This window comes from Trifolium pratense, linkage group LG5 (assembly GCF_020283565.1).
Source record: "Trifolium pratense cultivar HEN17-A07 linkage group LG5, ARS_RC_1.1, whole genome shotgun sequence".
Classification (NCBI taxonomy): Eukaryota; Viridiplantae; Streptophyta; class Magnoliopsida; order Fabales; family Fabaceae; genus Trifolium; species Trifolium pratense.
Genome location: NC_060063.1, coordinates 9,483,635 through 9,499,702, shown reverse-complemented (window position 1 = coordinate 9,499,702; position 16,068 = coordinate 9,483,635). Strand labels below are relative to the sequence as shown.

Below are 16,068 nucleotides of genomic sequence, written 5' to 3'. Positions count from 1 at the left end.
ATAAAAAAAATTATAGAAAAAATAACATGAATATGCATCAAATTTATAAAATTATCCTAAACATTCCTATATAAATTTATAATTTTTTTATTAAAAAACTAGTTTAAATACCCGTGCGAAAGCACGGGTCCATTGACTTTATGCGATATTTGAGTTTTTTTTTAAAGAAAACGATATTTGAGTTTGTCACTAACATTAATGTAAAAAAATTATTTAAAATTAAAAATTACTTATAATAATTATATAATTTATTTATTTTAACGCACACGGAAATACGCACGCACGCATACACGAGTGCACGCTCGCACACGCTAGTGCACTAAGTAAAAATAAAAATAAAAATTGGTGGCCCTAAAATTTTGATGCCCTATTCAAATTTGTACATTCAAACAAAAAAAAAATACATAACATAACACTCAACCAAATAAAAAAATTATAGAAAAAATAACTTGAATATGCATCAAATTTATAAAATTATCCTAAATATTCCTAATTAAATTTATAATTTTTTTATTAAAAAACTAGTTAAAAGCACGGGTCCATTGACTTTTATGCGATATTTGAGTTTGTTTTGAAAGAAAATGATATTTGAATTTGTCACTAATATTAATGTAATAAAATTATTTAAAATTAAAAATTACTTATAATAATTATATAATTTATTTATTTTAACGGACACGGAAACACGCACGCACGCACGCACGCACGCACGCATACACGAGTGCACGCTCGCACACGCGAGTGCACTAAGTAAAAATAAAAATAAAAATTGGTGGCCCTAAAATTTTGATGCCCTATTCAAATTTGTACATTCACACAAAAAAAAAACATAACATAACACTCAACCAAATAAAAAAAATACATAACAAACACCTAAAATAAAAAACTAAGAGCAGTTACCGCCAAAGCAATCTGAGGAGAAAGTTGTGGAGGCTGTCATGAGCAGGGAGGAGGAGGAGGAGAATGAGGAGGAGAATGGTGAGGAGGATGGGGAGAAACATCAACGCTGCCAAACATCTCAATAGGTAATAAAACCTTTGAGATGGCATATATGGCAATGGGAGATTTGAAATAAACCGTGTTCTTGACTACGGCTTCAACAACTCCCATTCTTATCATCACCGCAGAGGTCTGACCCACCGAAACGTTAAGATGGTACAAGGAAAGCCCCATGGCTTCACATGCAAGGGTGGGAGGGGAAAATGTATTCAATCCCCGGAGGAAATCAGGAGGAAGGTACTGTCTCACGACATGTGCCTTCATCAAAATATATAAAAATGATACACTTATAGAATGAAGCTGAGAATTTACCCGGTCGGTAAAGGCTGCGTCCACTGGAATAAACAGTGTGAACGCCGAACGTGCTTCTAATTCTAGATCAAGTTTTAGATCCGAAAAGATTCCGGCAGTTATGTGCAGGCTGTCCCCCGCCCCCGCGGCTGTTTGTTTCGTCATGACCTCACTGACATTGAGGCCAGACGCGACGGACGGTGCTGGGCAGAATAACATGGAAATAAAAATAAAAATGGGAAGGGTGAAGGTTGGAGAAGAGGCCATCTTTAGAAGAATCTAAATTTAAAATGTAAAAAAATTCTACCTACTTAAAAAAACTCAACTGAAGGAAGGAGAATTACTATGTGCTCGCTCACAAATTACTGAGTCTGCTGATTTTTGAGCTGCCTTGTGGTTTTTGCTCTGCTTTCTGATTTTACTCTCTTTCTCTGCGTCTGCCTTATGGTTTTTGCTCTGCTCTGCTTTCTGATTTTACTCTCTTTGTCTATGTTCTGTGATATGTGGATGCTTGTGAAGAAACAAATTAAGAAGATAATTATGGGTAATGCTTGTGTGTGAGAAAGTGAAGGGAAGGTTCGGTTTTGGTTGGTATATAAAAGGGTAGGAAGAAGGGTGAAATGGTAATAAGCATCTAATTAAGAAAAAGAGAAAGACAGTTTCATTTTTATCTTCAACAGTGTTTCTTCATAACCGAACATAGAGAGTCTTCATTCACAATATTCAAGTAGGACTACAAGAAGATTGAAGAGAAAATTTGACAATTTTGATTTGGTTTAAGAAAAATAAGAAGGTCTGGAAGAAAGGTGAAGAGGCAAAGAACATATGAGAGAAAATAAAGAACTGGAAAATGAAATATAGAAGAAAGGTGAAGAGCCAATGAGAGATGATATGTTTTTTGCAAGTTGGCGGCTGCTGTATCACTTAGTATCACTTGGCAATAGCAAAGCAGTTATTATATATGTGGGCTTGGGCCTCTACGTTAAAAAAATAAACTTAAAAGCTTATACCCTCATATTTTTTTTAGTTTTGGTAGTAACTAATATTAATAATATGATTTTGTCAAAAAAAAATAAAATTAATAAAATTATAATTAAGATTATAGATTGGAACAAATTAGAATAATTTATACTCATAAAAATAACAACAAAAAATAGATTAATATGATCAACTCTATAATCCATCAAAAGAAATAAGAGAATAAAATAGTCAATAAAAAAAATTATAGAAAAAATAACATGAATATGCATCAAATTTATAAAATTATCCTAAACATTCCTATATAAATTTATAATTTTTTTATTAAAAAACTAGTTTAAATACCCGTGCGAAAGCACGGGTCCATTGACTTTATGCGATATTTGAGTTTTTTTTTAAAGAAAACGATATTTGAGTTTGTCACTAACATTAATGTAAAAAAATTATTTAAAATTAAAAATTACTTATAATAATTATATAATTTATTTATTTTAACGCACACGGAAATACGCACGCACGCATACACGAGTGCACACTCGCACACGCTAGTGCACTAAGTAAAAATAAAAATAAAAATTGGTGGCCCTAAAATTTTGATGCCCTATTCAAATTTGTACATTCAAACAAAAAAAATACATAACATAACACTCAACCAAATAAAAAAATTATAGAAAAAATAACTTGAATATGCATCAAATTTATAAAATTATCCTAAATATTCCTAATTAAATTTATAATTTTTTTATTAAAAAACTAGTTAAAGACCCGTGCGAAAGCACGGGTCCATTGACTTTTATGCGATATTTGAGTTTGTTTTGAAAGAAAATGATATTTGAGTTTGTCACTAATATTAATGTAATAAAATTATTTAAAATTAAAAATTACTTATAATAATTCTATAATTTATTTATTTTAACGGACACGGAAACACGCACGCACGCACGCACGCATACACGAGTGCACGCTCGCACACGCGAGTGCACTAAGTAAAAATAAAAATAAAAATTGGTGGCCCTAAAATTTTGATGCCCTATTCAAATTTGTACATTCACACAAAAAAAAAACATAACATAACACTCAACCAAATAAAAAAAATACATAACAAACACCTAAAATAAAAAACTAAGAGCAGTTACCGCCAAAGCAATCTGAGGAGAAAGTTGTGGAGGCTGTCATGAGCAGGGAGGAGGAGGAGGAGAATGAGGAGGAGAATGGTGAGGAGGATGGGGAGAAACATCAACGCTGCCAAACATCTCAATAGGTAATAAAACCTTTGAGATGGCATATATGGCAATGGGAGATTTGAAATAAACCGTGTTCTTGACTACGGCTTCAACAACTCCCATTCTTATCATCACCGCAGAGGTCTGACCCACCGAAACGTTAAGATGGTACAAGGAAAGCCCCATGGCTTCACATGCAAGGGTGGGAGGGGAAAATGTATTCAATCCCCGGAGGAAATCAGGAGGAAGGTACTGTCTCACGACATGTGCCTTCATCAAAATATATAAAAATGATACACTTATAGAATGAAGCTGAGAATTTACCCGGTCGGTAAAGGCTGCGTCCACTGGAATAAACAGTGTGAACGCCGAACGTGCTTCTAATTCTAGATCAAGTTTTAGATCCGAAAAGATTCCGGCAGTTATGTGCAGGCTGTCCCCCGCCCCCGCGGCTGTTTGTTTCGTCATGACCTCACTGACATTGAGGCCAGACGCGACGGACGGTGCTGGGCAGAATAACATGGAAATAAAAATAAAAATGGGAAGGGTGAAGGTTGGAGAAGAGGCCATCTTTAGAAGAATCTAAATTTAAAATGTAAAAAAATTCTACCTACTTAAAAAAACTCAACTGAAGGAAGGAGAATTACTATGTGCTCGCTCACAAATTACTGAGTCTGCTGATTTTTGAGCTGCCTTGTGGTTTTTGCTCTGCTTTCTGATTTTACTCTCTTTCTCTGCGTCTGCCTTATGGTTTTTGCTCTGCTCTGCTTTCTGATTTTACTCTCTTTGTCTATGTTCTGTGATATGTGGATGCTTGTGAAGAAACAAATTAAGAAGATAATTATGGGTAATGCTTGTGTGTGAGAAAGTGAAGGGAAGGTTCGGTTTTGGTTGGTATATAAAAGGGTAGGAAGAAGGGTGAAATGGTAATAAGCATCTAATTAAGAAAAAGAGAAAGACAGTTTCATTTTTATCTTCAACAGTGTTTCTTCATAAACGAACATAGAGAGTCTTCATTCACAATATTCAAGTAGGACTACAAGAAGATTGAAGAGAAAATTTGACAATTTTGATTTGGTTTAAGAAAAATAAGAAGTTCTGGAAGAAAGGTGAAGAGGCAAAGAACATATGAGAGAAAATAAAGAACTGGAAAATGAAATATAGAAGAAAGGTGAAGAGCCAATGAGAGATGATATGTTTTTTGCAAGTTGGCGGCTGCTGTATCACTTAGTATCACTTGGCAATAGCAAAGCAGTTATTATATATGTGGGCTTGGGCCTCTACGTTAAAAAAATAAACTTAAAAGCTTATACCCTCATTTTTATTTTAGTTTTGGTAGTAACTAATATTAATAATATGATTTTGTCAAAAAAAATAAAATTAATAATATTATAAATAAGATTATAGATTGGAACAAAATAGAATAATTTATACTCATAAAAATAACAACAAAATAGATTAATATGATCAACTCAATAATCCATCAAAGGAAATAAGAGAATATAATAGTCAATAAAAAAATTATAGAAAAAATAACATGAATATGCATCAAATTTATAAAATTATCCTAAACATTCCTATATAAATTTATAATTTTTTTATTAAAAAACCAGTTTAAAGACCCGTGCGAAAGCACGGGTCCATTGACTTTATGCGATATTTGAGTTTTTTTTGAAAGAAAACGATATTTGAGTTTGTCACTAATATTAATGTAAAAAATTTATTTAAAATTAAAAATTTTGTTATATAATATTGTTAAAATATAAGTGGAAATATTGTGTTAATTATTTCTTGTAAACTTATTTATTCAGTTTTTTATATTTCAGTAACCAATAATGGTCCCGTGTGTATTTTTAATAAAAAATTAGAAATTTTATTAGTAATATTTAGGGTAATTTAGTAAGTTTGATACTAATTAACTTTATTATATGGTTAGGGGAAAACTTTGTAGTAATTTTTTTTTTGTTTATAAAAAAAATTGTTTATGTTTCTTTTCTTTATTTTGATGAAAAATATTGTTTACGTTTTTTTTTATAGAGTATTTTTTTTATTCTATAACTTTTTTTAATTAACTAAACTTTCTATAATTTCATTTTTCCTATTTTTATGGATAGATTGCTCTATTTTTTTATCTATAATTTGTTTTGTTCTTATTTTTAAGCATATCATCTAAAAAAAAGAGTATCTATTACAATATATAAAAAGAATATCTATTAGAACTAGAATTCACAACAACAAAATCCTTTATATATTAAGACAGAAAACATGTTTCCCTCCTAAACTTACTTAATAGTCCGCCTAAATCTTCTACCTTTTTTTTAATCAATTAATTATTTAAATGTCAACAATAACACCTTGCAAAACCTTTCAAATTCCTATTCCACTACTACAATTAATTCCACATAAACTCCTACCCATATTTTATTCTTCATATCTCATACACATTCAATTCCCCTTTCCAATTCTAATAGCCACCCTTTAGAGCAAAGGAAACAAATCGACATCTTCATGTTTAAAAAAAAAATTCTATATTTTTCCTAGAGTTAAATATATTGTTCATCCTTATAAAATTAAATTAGTAAATTTGGTTTTTATCTCTATAAACACAAAATCACATTTTTTTCATACTCTAAATATTTTCTATTTTGTTTTTAGTCTCTCATCACCAATTTATGTTTATGTTCATCTTAATCAGGGTCGATCCTGACTATTTGGAGGTCTAATTTAAATATTAAAAATAGACTCCTGATAGAAAACATGTTAAAAAAATTTAAAAAATATATCATTTATTTAAATTATAAGTAACATAAGAAACATCAATAATGAATTGATTCAGCGGTAGGCGTTTTGGTTCCCTTAAACATGTGGTCACATATTCGATTTCATGGCTCATGCGTATGGAAATTATTCGGTTGGGAGGGGAGAAAATTCTTAATCAAGAAACATGTAATTTTTTTTACTTGATTAGGATATCTTTTTTTATTAAACATATGATATTTTATTAAACATTGGTAATATATAAGGATTATTATAAGACCTCAAAATTAATCTATTGAGTACATTTGATATTTTATAAACACTAACAATATATAATTATTATTATTATATTACTTCAACATTTTCAGTTGAGCCCCTCAAAATTTTGAGGCTCGATGTTGTCGCTCACCCTGCACCTCATAGGGACGGGCCTGATCTTAATGTCAATGTTTTGACCCCTTTTTTGTTCAAGGCATGTCTATATATTATGTCTATATATTATATTAAACATATATAATTTCATATTATGTTAAAAAATATAAAAAACATGTCAAAATTTTGTCCATTACGATTAAAAACAAAATAGATTGATATTATTCTAAGGATAAAAACATTTGATTTTTTTTTGTCAAGTAGGCATAATGACTAGAAATTTCATTCTTAAGGTGGATATAAGTGAGATGACCGGGGTTCGAACCTCAACCTCATGCATATATAATACAATGTACATGCCAACTGAACTAAACTCACGGGATAATCATATGCTAATTTATATTGAAAATTATTCTAAATTTTTTATACATCTATTTTTTTATCCTCTTTATATTATGTATAGATATTTAGATCTCTTTTCCTTTGTATTGGAGAAACTTACACATGAAAATTGCAAAGGAAGATAATGTAATGAAAATCATTATAGAGAACTGTACCACCTCTTTCTTGTACTGTACCACCTCTTTCTTGTTCAATACTCCACCGCGGCACCGTTCACCGCCGTTCCCTTCTTTTCTTGTTGAATGTCTGCGGTCAGAGTTTAGAGAATCACACCCACTCTTCTATGCCAACAAACAATCATCATTTAACCTCCTAAGTACATAATACCCATTAGTAAAAAAAAAGTACAGCATACTTAATTAAATCAATAAATTCAATTTGACAAAGATATTTTAATGATTAATTTAAAAGGATATTTGTACACACACATATGTTTTGGATAGACTCATGATAATGTATTGGCATTGCAAATAAGAAGCACAAAAATGACCTTCACAAAGACCCAATTTTTTCTCTTGATCCATGTGATCTCATTGCCATAATTTCGTCGTGACATATCCTTCTCTTTTACTCTGCCATTGAAAACACACTAAAAATTAAATGAATAAAATACCATCAATACAGGAAATCATGAAATTGAGAGGAAAACATTACAGAAAAAAGAAAAAGAGAGAAGATGAAAGAAAATCAAGAGAGAACCGAGGAGTTTTTATTGGCGAAATCCGGACATTCTAGTACGGGCATGCTTATTTTTCACCTCTGCTGCAGAGAGAATTAAGAAGAAACCAAAAAAACCAAAATGTAAGATTTATCGCGTGTTGGGATTAGAAGCAAATCTGACTAAAGAAAATCCTTAGAACAAACAAAAAGAGAAGTAGAAAAGTTTGGAAAATCGAACAGAGAAATATGGTTGAATAGAGCAGAAGTCGAAAGAGAAAACTACCTTACCAACCGGTTGAAATTTGGAGGGAGTTATGCCTGTTTTGATTTGGGATAAAAGAGAAGATTTTATTTATCTTTTGTATTGTAACTGGCAGAGGCAATGAAATTGTATGGCACAATGAAATGTATTGTAACAAAGAAGGAGAATTTGTGTATAACATGTGAAGCAGCGCAGAATTTGTTTACTTAAGTGCCGTTGTTTTTTTTATTTTATTATTAACTTGAATAGCATAACTTTGTGGTATGCAGCGGTTACCATTGGGTGAATGTAGTTTGATAACCAACCAAGTAAATGAGGGCTTATCAAAAAAAAAAAAAACCAAGTAAATGAGGGTAAAATAGGTATTAAGAAAAATCCAGCCCAAAATAAGGTATCCTTTTTATATATTGTAATAGATAATAGATAATAGATACCAATGTTTACTTACCAAAAAAAATATCAATGTTTTACTCTACTATATATTACAATGGATTTCATAATATGAATATATTTTAGAAAAGAAACATTTTTATTTCGGATATAAATTTATACCTTTAACCTTTTAAATAAGTAGAACTAAAAAAAATACAAGATTTTTTTAAATCGAAAGCACTTTTTTTAGTATGATAATGGAAGACATATAAATATAATTTAATAAAATAACAGAGTTGTAAATTTGGAAGAGAAAAATAAAATAAGGATAAAAAAATAATATCAAAAATTTGATGTTTCATTTCATTTGATACACCCTAAATTGATGAAAAATTGAAGGATTGAGTGGTATGATATAGAATGGAATTGGTTCTATTGAGTTACATTCAATTACTTTTTTTGCAAATCTGAACAATGAAATTTTATTATATACATTTTCATTCTATTTCATTCTGCCACATACCACAAATCTAAACATAGCATAAGTTCTTTAGTTTAAAATTTTTAGGGTAAAATCAAAATAAATTACTTCTAAACCGGGTAAAACCATAATAAATTAACTCAAATTTACTCGATTTTCACTGTATTATTAATAACTTAAAACTAAAAACTGGTTGGTTTATGAGTTAAACGTGAATTATAAGTTTCAATGATATGAAATAAATGTACACGGCTTCATATTTTCCAAGAATGTAGGAAGGAATTGCCTTTAATACAAATTCATAAACTAACTTTGAAATTGTTAACCAAAATTTTTCGTCTTTGAAATTGAAATATATTATGGGTACACGCTATTGAAATACGATAAATTAATACTAACATTCACCATTGCTAAAACAAAGTGGTTTGGAATTAAAATATTTGACTCAAGTGGTTAATGAATTTTTCTTATGGCCCGGATCATTGAGAGAACTCTTTGATTCTTGATCTGCACACTTATTTTGAAGTTTTTTCAATTAATAAGTTTGTTTTGACTTTTTAACAAAACGATAATCTAAACAATTAATTTTTTTTTTGAAAACTTGGTATTCGGCCTTAACTAAGTATCAACACAGTTGAGAATTATATCACATTCTAACAGAACATCATGTATGATATTTAAAAATACATGATGTGTCACATTCATTAAATGATGTGGTAACGCATCATTGGATGTATCTGTAAGAATTTTTATACCGACAGTGTACAACAATTAAACTCTTATAATTTAAAATATATGTTAATCACTATTTTTAAGCATATAAATATGATACCGTAAAAAAAAAGCATATAAATATGATAAAGGGACCGTAACGGAATGAATTTAAAATAGAGAACAAATTTTGTGAGTGAGTAAACATAGAGAGGAAAATTATAAATAAACCTAATCTAAAACAAAATAGTTATAAGGCTAATGGGCCCATGAAAAAGCCTTGTCCGATAAGGCCTGACCTACTATTTTTGAAACCCAGCCCGTGTAAATATATAGGGCTAATGGGTCGGCCCGATAGCCCGACCCATTTTGACAGCTCTAATTTTGATGTTCTATTACCAATGTTCATAATATATCATATGTTTAGTAAAAAAAATCTAATCAAGTAAAAAAAATATAATTACATATTTTTTGATTAAGAATTTTCTCTCTCCCAACCAAAGTTTCTCCATACGGATGAACCATGAAATCGAATCCATGACCACATATTTAAAACAACCAAAACTATTACCATTTTGACTAATTCATTGTTTTTGTTTCTTATGTTACTTATAATTTAAATAGATGATGATTCTTTTTAATTTTTTAACATTTTAATATTAGGGTCAATTTCTTTATAATTTAATATTAGCCTCCAAATAGTCGGGACCGACCCTGATGCAGATTTGTTGTTTTGGTTTTTCACACTGTTTTGATTCTTTTCAACGCAGTTATAAAATCACTTAAAATAATCTTAATTATACATTTTAAATCGGACGTCATGTAACGTAAAATTGTAGGAAAATAATAAACTGTAGAAAATCTGTTGCTGAGAAATTGCCTCTTATGGCGTTCTGCTGCGCCCTACGTACCCACATTGGTAAATTAATATTTGCAATTCAAAATTAAAATAAAATTAATCACACTATTATTTATGTTCCATTCTTATTCATAGTTTCTGATGAGATATCCTTTTGTACGTGTGGGTTAGGCAAAAGAGAATAGTCAAAGGTTGATACTTGTATTTGTATATATATATATAAATGGTGATTTTCTATAACATTTCGGTTTAATTGAATTCATATTTTTCATACATATTATTAAGTTACAATTGAATTACGAAAGGTTGAAATTAAGGTACGTACATTTCCAGGAATGTATGTATGCATTTCCACAACTTATTTCCTCAGCTAGACACGGCATCTCATCATTTTAAATTTGTCTCAGAAAAAGATCGGAAATGATTTAAAGATGATCTTTACCATATTAATTAGGCGTCCTAAGTAAGGGTGAATGTTTTTTTTTTTCACTATTAATATTTCGTCTACTGGATCACCTAATCTACTTCGAGGATCATTTCAGCAAGAACTAACCTCTGAACCAAATTAAGCGGATTAGTGGGCTGAATACTGGTGGTAAAAAGAAAAAAAATACAATATTATGTTTTTTTTAAAGCTGGTTAATAAATTAATTTTAAATTTACAAAATGAATATAGTCAAGCTTGCTAGGTTGAAATTGCCAATTAAACCTAGTAGTTTCGAAGAAAAAGAAAAGAAATGCCTATATATATATATAATGGTGATTTTCATATTATATTTACCATTTATATTTTACGTATATATTTACAATATGTTGAAAAACTATAGAGATATACAGCACAAGGGGCTGCTTCTAACATGGACCATGGACATAGGTGGTCCATGATGGACTACTAGTTTTCACTTTTTTCTTTTCAATTGTATCCATCGGATGAAACAAACGTATGGAAACTATCATAGACTTAAAACATTGAATAATATCTCATTTCACTATATATCTCCTTTGTGGCTTTGTCCCATCACTTGTCAGCATCTCTATTCTCTTTCACGCCGATTAATTAAAAAAAATGTTGATATTTATTTTTTAAAATCTTTTTTTAATATTATGGAATTTTAACAATGACTAAGTCAACAATGTTTTCTTATTAGCCAGATTATGATTGCACAAAAGAAATCTAAATAAGGACCGTACCATAGAATTTTTCTTTATTATGATGATACAGTGAAATTGAACTCATAAATGTATAATCCATTGTATTCTTCCATAGATTTTTTTTGGTAAAGTATTCTTCCATAGAGTTTATTACAAGTGCTTTTTTTTTTTTATGGAAAATATAATTAAACAAAATAAAAGAAATACAATTATTACTCTAGAGGAGAGCAAGCAACATAATATCTAACAACTAAAATGAAAGAAAAACAACTAAAACACAAATAACCAGAAACAGATTATGCATCCACGGCAAGAGAAGGTTAGTGATGATAGGGTGCACCATTTTCATAAGTAATCTACTGTGAACTAGTGCTTAAAATTTATTAGAAATTCTAACAACTGTTAATAATACTCTTTTTAAAAATAAAAATCTTGACTCCTAGGCTTTACGGCTACTACAATGATATGATTGACGTCAGTTCAATAAAAGCAATACATTTTTATTATTCGTTATTTTAATCAAATCAGTATTATTTAAGTTATTATTGCAGTCGTAAAAATGAGAATATCCTTTAACTTATATTTTCAAATAACAACGTATATGGCATTGATATTTTAAATATTAATTAGAGTGGTTAATTAATAATAGATTTTCTCTATATTAGAGTGATTTTAAAACCATATTTTGAGTTGTATTTCTAGAACGGATCCTACAATCCAATAGAATTCCTATACAGTTGTAATTAAATTGTTTGATTCTAGAGACGTGGTGGCTAATTGTGTGCAATTGCAAAATTTTGATAGTGTCACAAAATATTTTAAACAATGTGACCTATTACATCACTCATCTCAGTAATCTTTTCGGTAGCTAAAATATTTTTACATTATTTTTAACTCTGGTGTCAATAATGATTTATAATCTCATATATTTTTTATAATTTTATAAACACTTAATCAATTAGCCTACGAAATGGTTATTTTCTTTTAACATTTCGGTTTCATTGAATATATATATTATATAACTTAGGCTTAAGAAATGTTGTCAATTAAGAGATAAAGGTGGAGTTAGCGTTAGGTGAAACACGTTTCGTGAGCAACAAGTAGAGGTAGCATATTTATAACTAAAACATGTTTCTAAATTTATTTATTTTTTTTGACACATAAACATGTTTCTAAGTTGGAACGAGAAAATTAGAGAAATTGTCAAAGATCTTAAATTTTATGTTTACGCGCCTTCATATTTTTCCAAGAAAAAAATGAGAAATGTTATGTTACCGTCTTAAGAGCAAGGTGTGATGGTCCACAACTTATTAAATGATATTTTAAGAGTGTTTTTTTTTTTTTTTTTACATAAAAGGGGCAAAATCCAAAAAAAAAAGGAAACGATTGACTAAAGATTTAGTTATTATCAGTTGGACTAAATAAATATTGCACTTTAATAGATTCTTTCAATCTCGACGATTGACTAAAGATTTAGTTATTATCAGGTGCACACCCTGAACTTTTAAAAATTCCACATAGTATCTTATTTATTTTAATTTTGCACCCTCTGAATTTTTAATTTTGCACCAAACACCCCTTTTAAAAATTCCACATAGTATCTTATTTATTTTAATTTTGCACCCTCTCAATTTTTAATTTTGCACCAAACACCCCAATTTTTTCTTATCTGATGGTGCATTATGGGAACGCGTGGTAGTGTATCATGGGGACACGGAGTATTTAATATTCATTTATTACTCCAACTTGTTGGAAATACTGCCATAATTATTGCTTTCTATCTTTTCATTTTATTTCATTTAGTTATTATTTAATATTTTTTATTATCTCTTCAACTTTTTCTATTAATTCATAGATAAATCATAAATCCCAAAAATAGAGCCATGCAGGAATCGAGCACAGTTCATGCAAGTCCACAAATTTGAACTTTGCCATCGAGCTACGGTAGTATATGGATAATTTGTTTGCATATTAAATACATATATGTAATAATTCAATATATGTAATTATTAATTTAATAGAATATATATTATAGCAATAATATTTAATTGAAGGAAAAAATTTGCACCCCCTGACCTAGGGTCTTGGATCCGCCACTGGTTATTATGATTTCGAGTAAGCCGCTATGGTGAAATTGGTAGACACGATTAAAAAGTTAATAAAAAAGAAGTAAATTTATGCTTGACCTAGATGAAAGAAACAAATGTTAGTAATGGATCCATAAATGCATCAATGTGTAGTGAGATCTTACGCTTTTTATGATATGATATAGAGCACTATTACAAACAATTTAATAAGGTACATCTAAGTAAACACTATTAAGCTTTCTTTGTAATATAGCTTCCTATATAAACAGTAACAAACAAATTGGAATCAAAGAATAAAAGAAAATATATAGATATACAAATCAGATTATCTGCAATTAAAATTTGACACATTCATTCATTTAGGACAATCGGAGTCGTTGGATCGTATACTACTTGAAATTTTTAAAAAAAAATACCAATTTTGAAATCTAAAATGTCTAAGTTACGATCCAACAACCATAATTGTCTTAACTGCATTAATGCGTCAAATGACTGCAGAGAATCATGATCCATATGTATAACAATCATATAAGTATGGTGAATATATTATTTAGTTTCTCCTTCCAAAGATCTGCCCCATGGTTGGAAGTTTAGTACCAGCAGTGGATTGAGAGGATGATGATGTTGGTGATGGCCTAGTTGTTGGAAAAAGAACTTCCTGAATGCTAGGGTTTTTAGAACTCATGGTGCAATTCAGCAACAATAGCTATATTTGAATTTTTGAAATAAGAGTGAAACAAGTTTGTTTATGAGAGAAAATTAACACAAATATATTTTTTTGGAAATGATGAGTATTGAAGAAGATTAACGATGTGGTATTTATAATGGTTGAAGAGACTAAAACTATAATTAGCAATGTGAATTCTAATTAGCAATGTGATCACCATAAATTTCCCATTCGAAAAATAAAGAAGAGAAACGGTCAAAGAATTTATGGTTGATGTTATTGTGTTACGAACCCAACAATGGATTTTACAATCCCACGGTTCCTACACGCTTTAATGGGTTACGGTAGCAATATGGGCTAATATATGGTATGTGCAAATTTATAAGTATTTTTCAATTTATAATTAACTTTTCTTTTTCCCAAAAACTTAGAATTGACTTTTTTAAAATTGTAAATCCAATTACTCTAAGAAAATATTACTCCGGAAATATTTTGTTGCACTCTCCGGAAATAAAATAGTCTTTAAAAAAAATATATCATTTTTAATAACAAAAAAAAAGTCACGAGTTTCCTTTATCCAATTAATTGAGCTTATATCACGCTTTTGGAAATTGACCTTGTAGGTGTTGATTTCTTGATAAAAATGATTAAAATTTTGTTTAATTAAAGTTTTTTTTTTTTTGGTAATCATGAGGGCACAAGCCCATAAACAAAGAGGATTACACGAATATCATTCCATGAGTGGTAACTCCTAATTTATCAGCATGGTAAATATCTCTAATATGATGGACAATCATCAAAAACTAATATCTCATGATCTACTAAGGCGACACCTGTTTGTCTCCCTATATGAGTGTGAAATCTGAACACACCAATCCAAGTCCAACAAGCGCCATATTTGTTTTACTAAGGCGACACCTGCCGAACTCTGTAACCGTCTTTCTCTGACTACTCGGACCACTGCTTTTGAATCAATATGCAATTCCACTTTCGTAATTCCCAACTGCCAAACATACTTCAGTCCTTCTAGCACGTCCCAAAGCTTGGCCACAAAAGCACTACATAAACCAAGACCTTTGACATATCCACCCAACCATTCGCCGTCGCAACCTCGATTCACTCCTCCACAACCAGCCGTGTGCTGATCTTTAAATGCACCATATGTGTTCAATTTTATATAATTTGTCTGAGGTGGACTCCAACCTATCAATGCCATAGTACTTGACCTTTCCACCGTGATCATGTTATTCTTTGAGGCATGATCATACTCGTTAAGCAGTTTCATCACCTGCTGTATTGGAAAGTTTGGTCTAACAAAATCAACATCATGAGCCTCCTTATTCCTCCAATACCAAAATCCACACATATATTATTATACATGCTCGCGACAGAGAAGCTACATTTACTCCCTCTGACTCCTACACGCTCATCACTGCCATATTCATCCGTAGGCGGTAGAATCGCTGCTATTTTTTACGTTATTTAATAAATCGTTAATCTTGATGTGTCTTAATAACATATTAAATGATTTTCAATTTTTCTAAATTTTTCTATGGATGATCTATATGATATAAACTGATTCATATTAGAATTTACCTAGATATTTAAGTTTTTTAAATAACAACCATGTCATTTGATTTTACGATTGTAACAGATATGTCATTTAGGTTTTTTAAGTAACAAATATATCTTTTAAGTTTGTAAGTTTGTAACATCTAGTTCTATTTTTTAAGTAACAAATGATAGCGGTTAGAATCTGGATGTTATAAATTAAAAACTTAAATGATCTATTTAT

At 29.9% G+C, this 16,068-nt stretch overlaps 2 protein-coding genes across 2 annotated transcripts; both read right to left on the bottom strand.

Annotated features, from left to right (window-relative positions):
- Positions 1-936: 936 nt before the first annotated feature.
- On the bottom strand, positions 937-1,557 carry LOC123886004 (fasciclin-like arabinogalactan protein 4). The gene has a single exon (XM_045935344.1). The coding sequence runs from the start codon at positions 1,555-1,557 to the stop codon at positions 937-939; it is 621 nt and encodes a 206-aa protein (XP_045791300.1).
- A 1,883-nt stretch (positions 1,558-3,440) lies between these two features.
- On the bottom strand, positions 3,441-4,061 carry LOC123886003 (fasciclin-like arabinogalactan protein 4). Its single transcript, XM_045935343.1, has one exon. The coding sequence runs from the start codon at positions 4,059-4,061 to the stop codon at positions 3,441-3,443; it is 621 nt and encodes a 206-aa protein (XP_045791299.1).
- Between the last annotated feature and the right edge of the window lie 12,007 nt (positions 4,062-16,068).

Coding starts and splice junctions, on each gene's coding strand:
- LOC123886003 (XM_045935343.1), bottom strand. CDS start 4,061: ATGGCCTCTTCTCCAACCTTCACCCTTCCCATTTTTATTTTTATTTCC.
- LOC123886004 (XM_045935344.1), bottom strand. CDS start 1,557: ATGGCCTCTTCTCCAACCTTCACCCTTCCCATTTTTATTTTTATTTCC.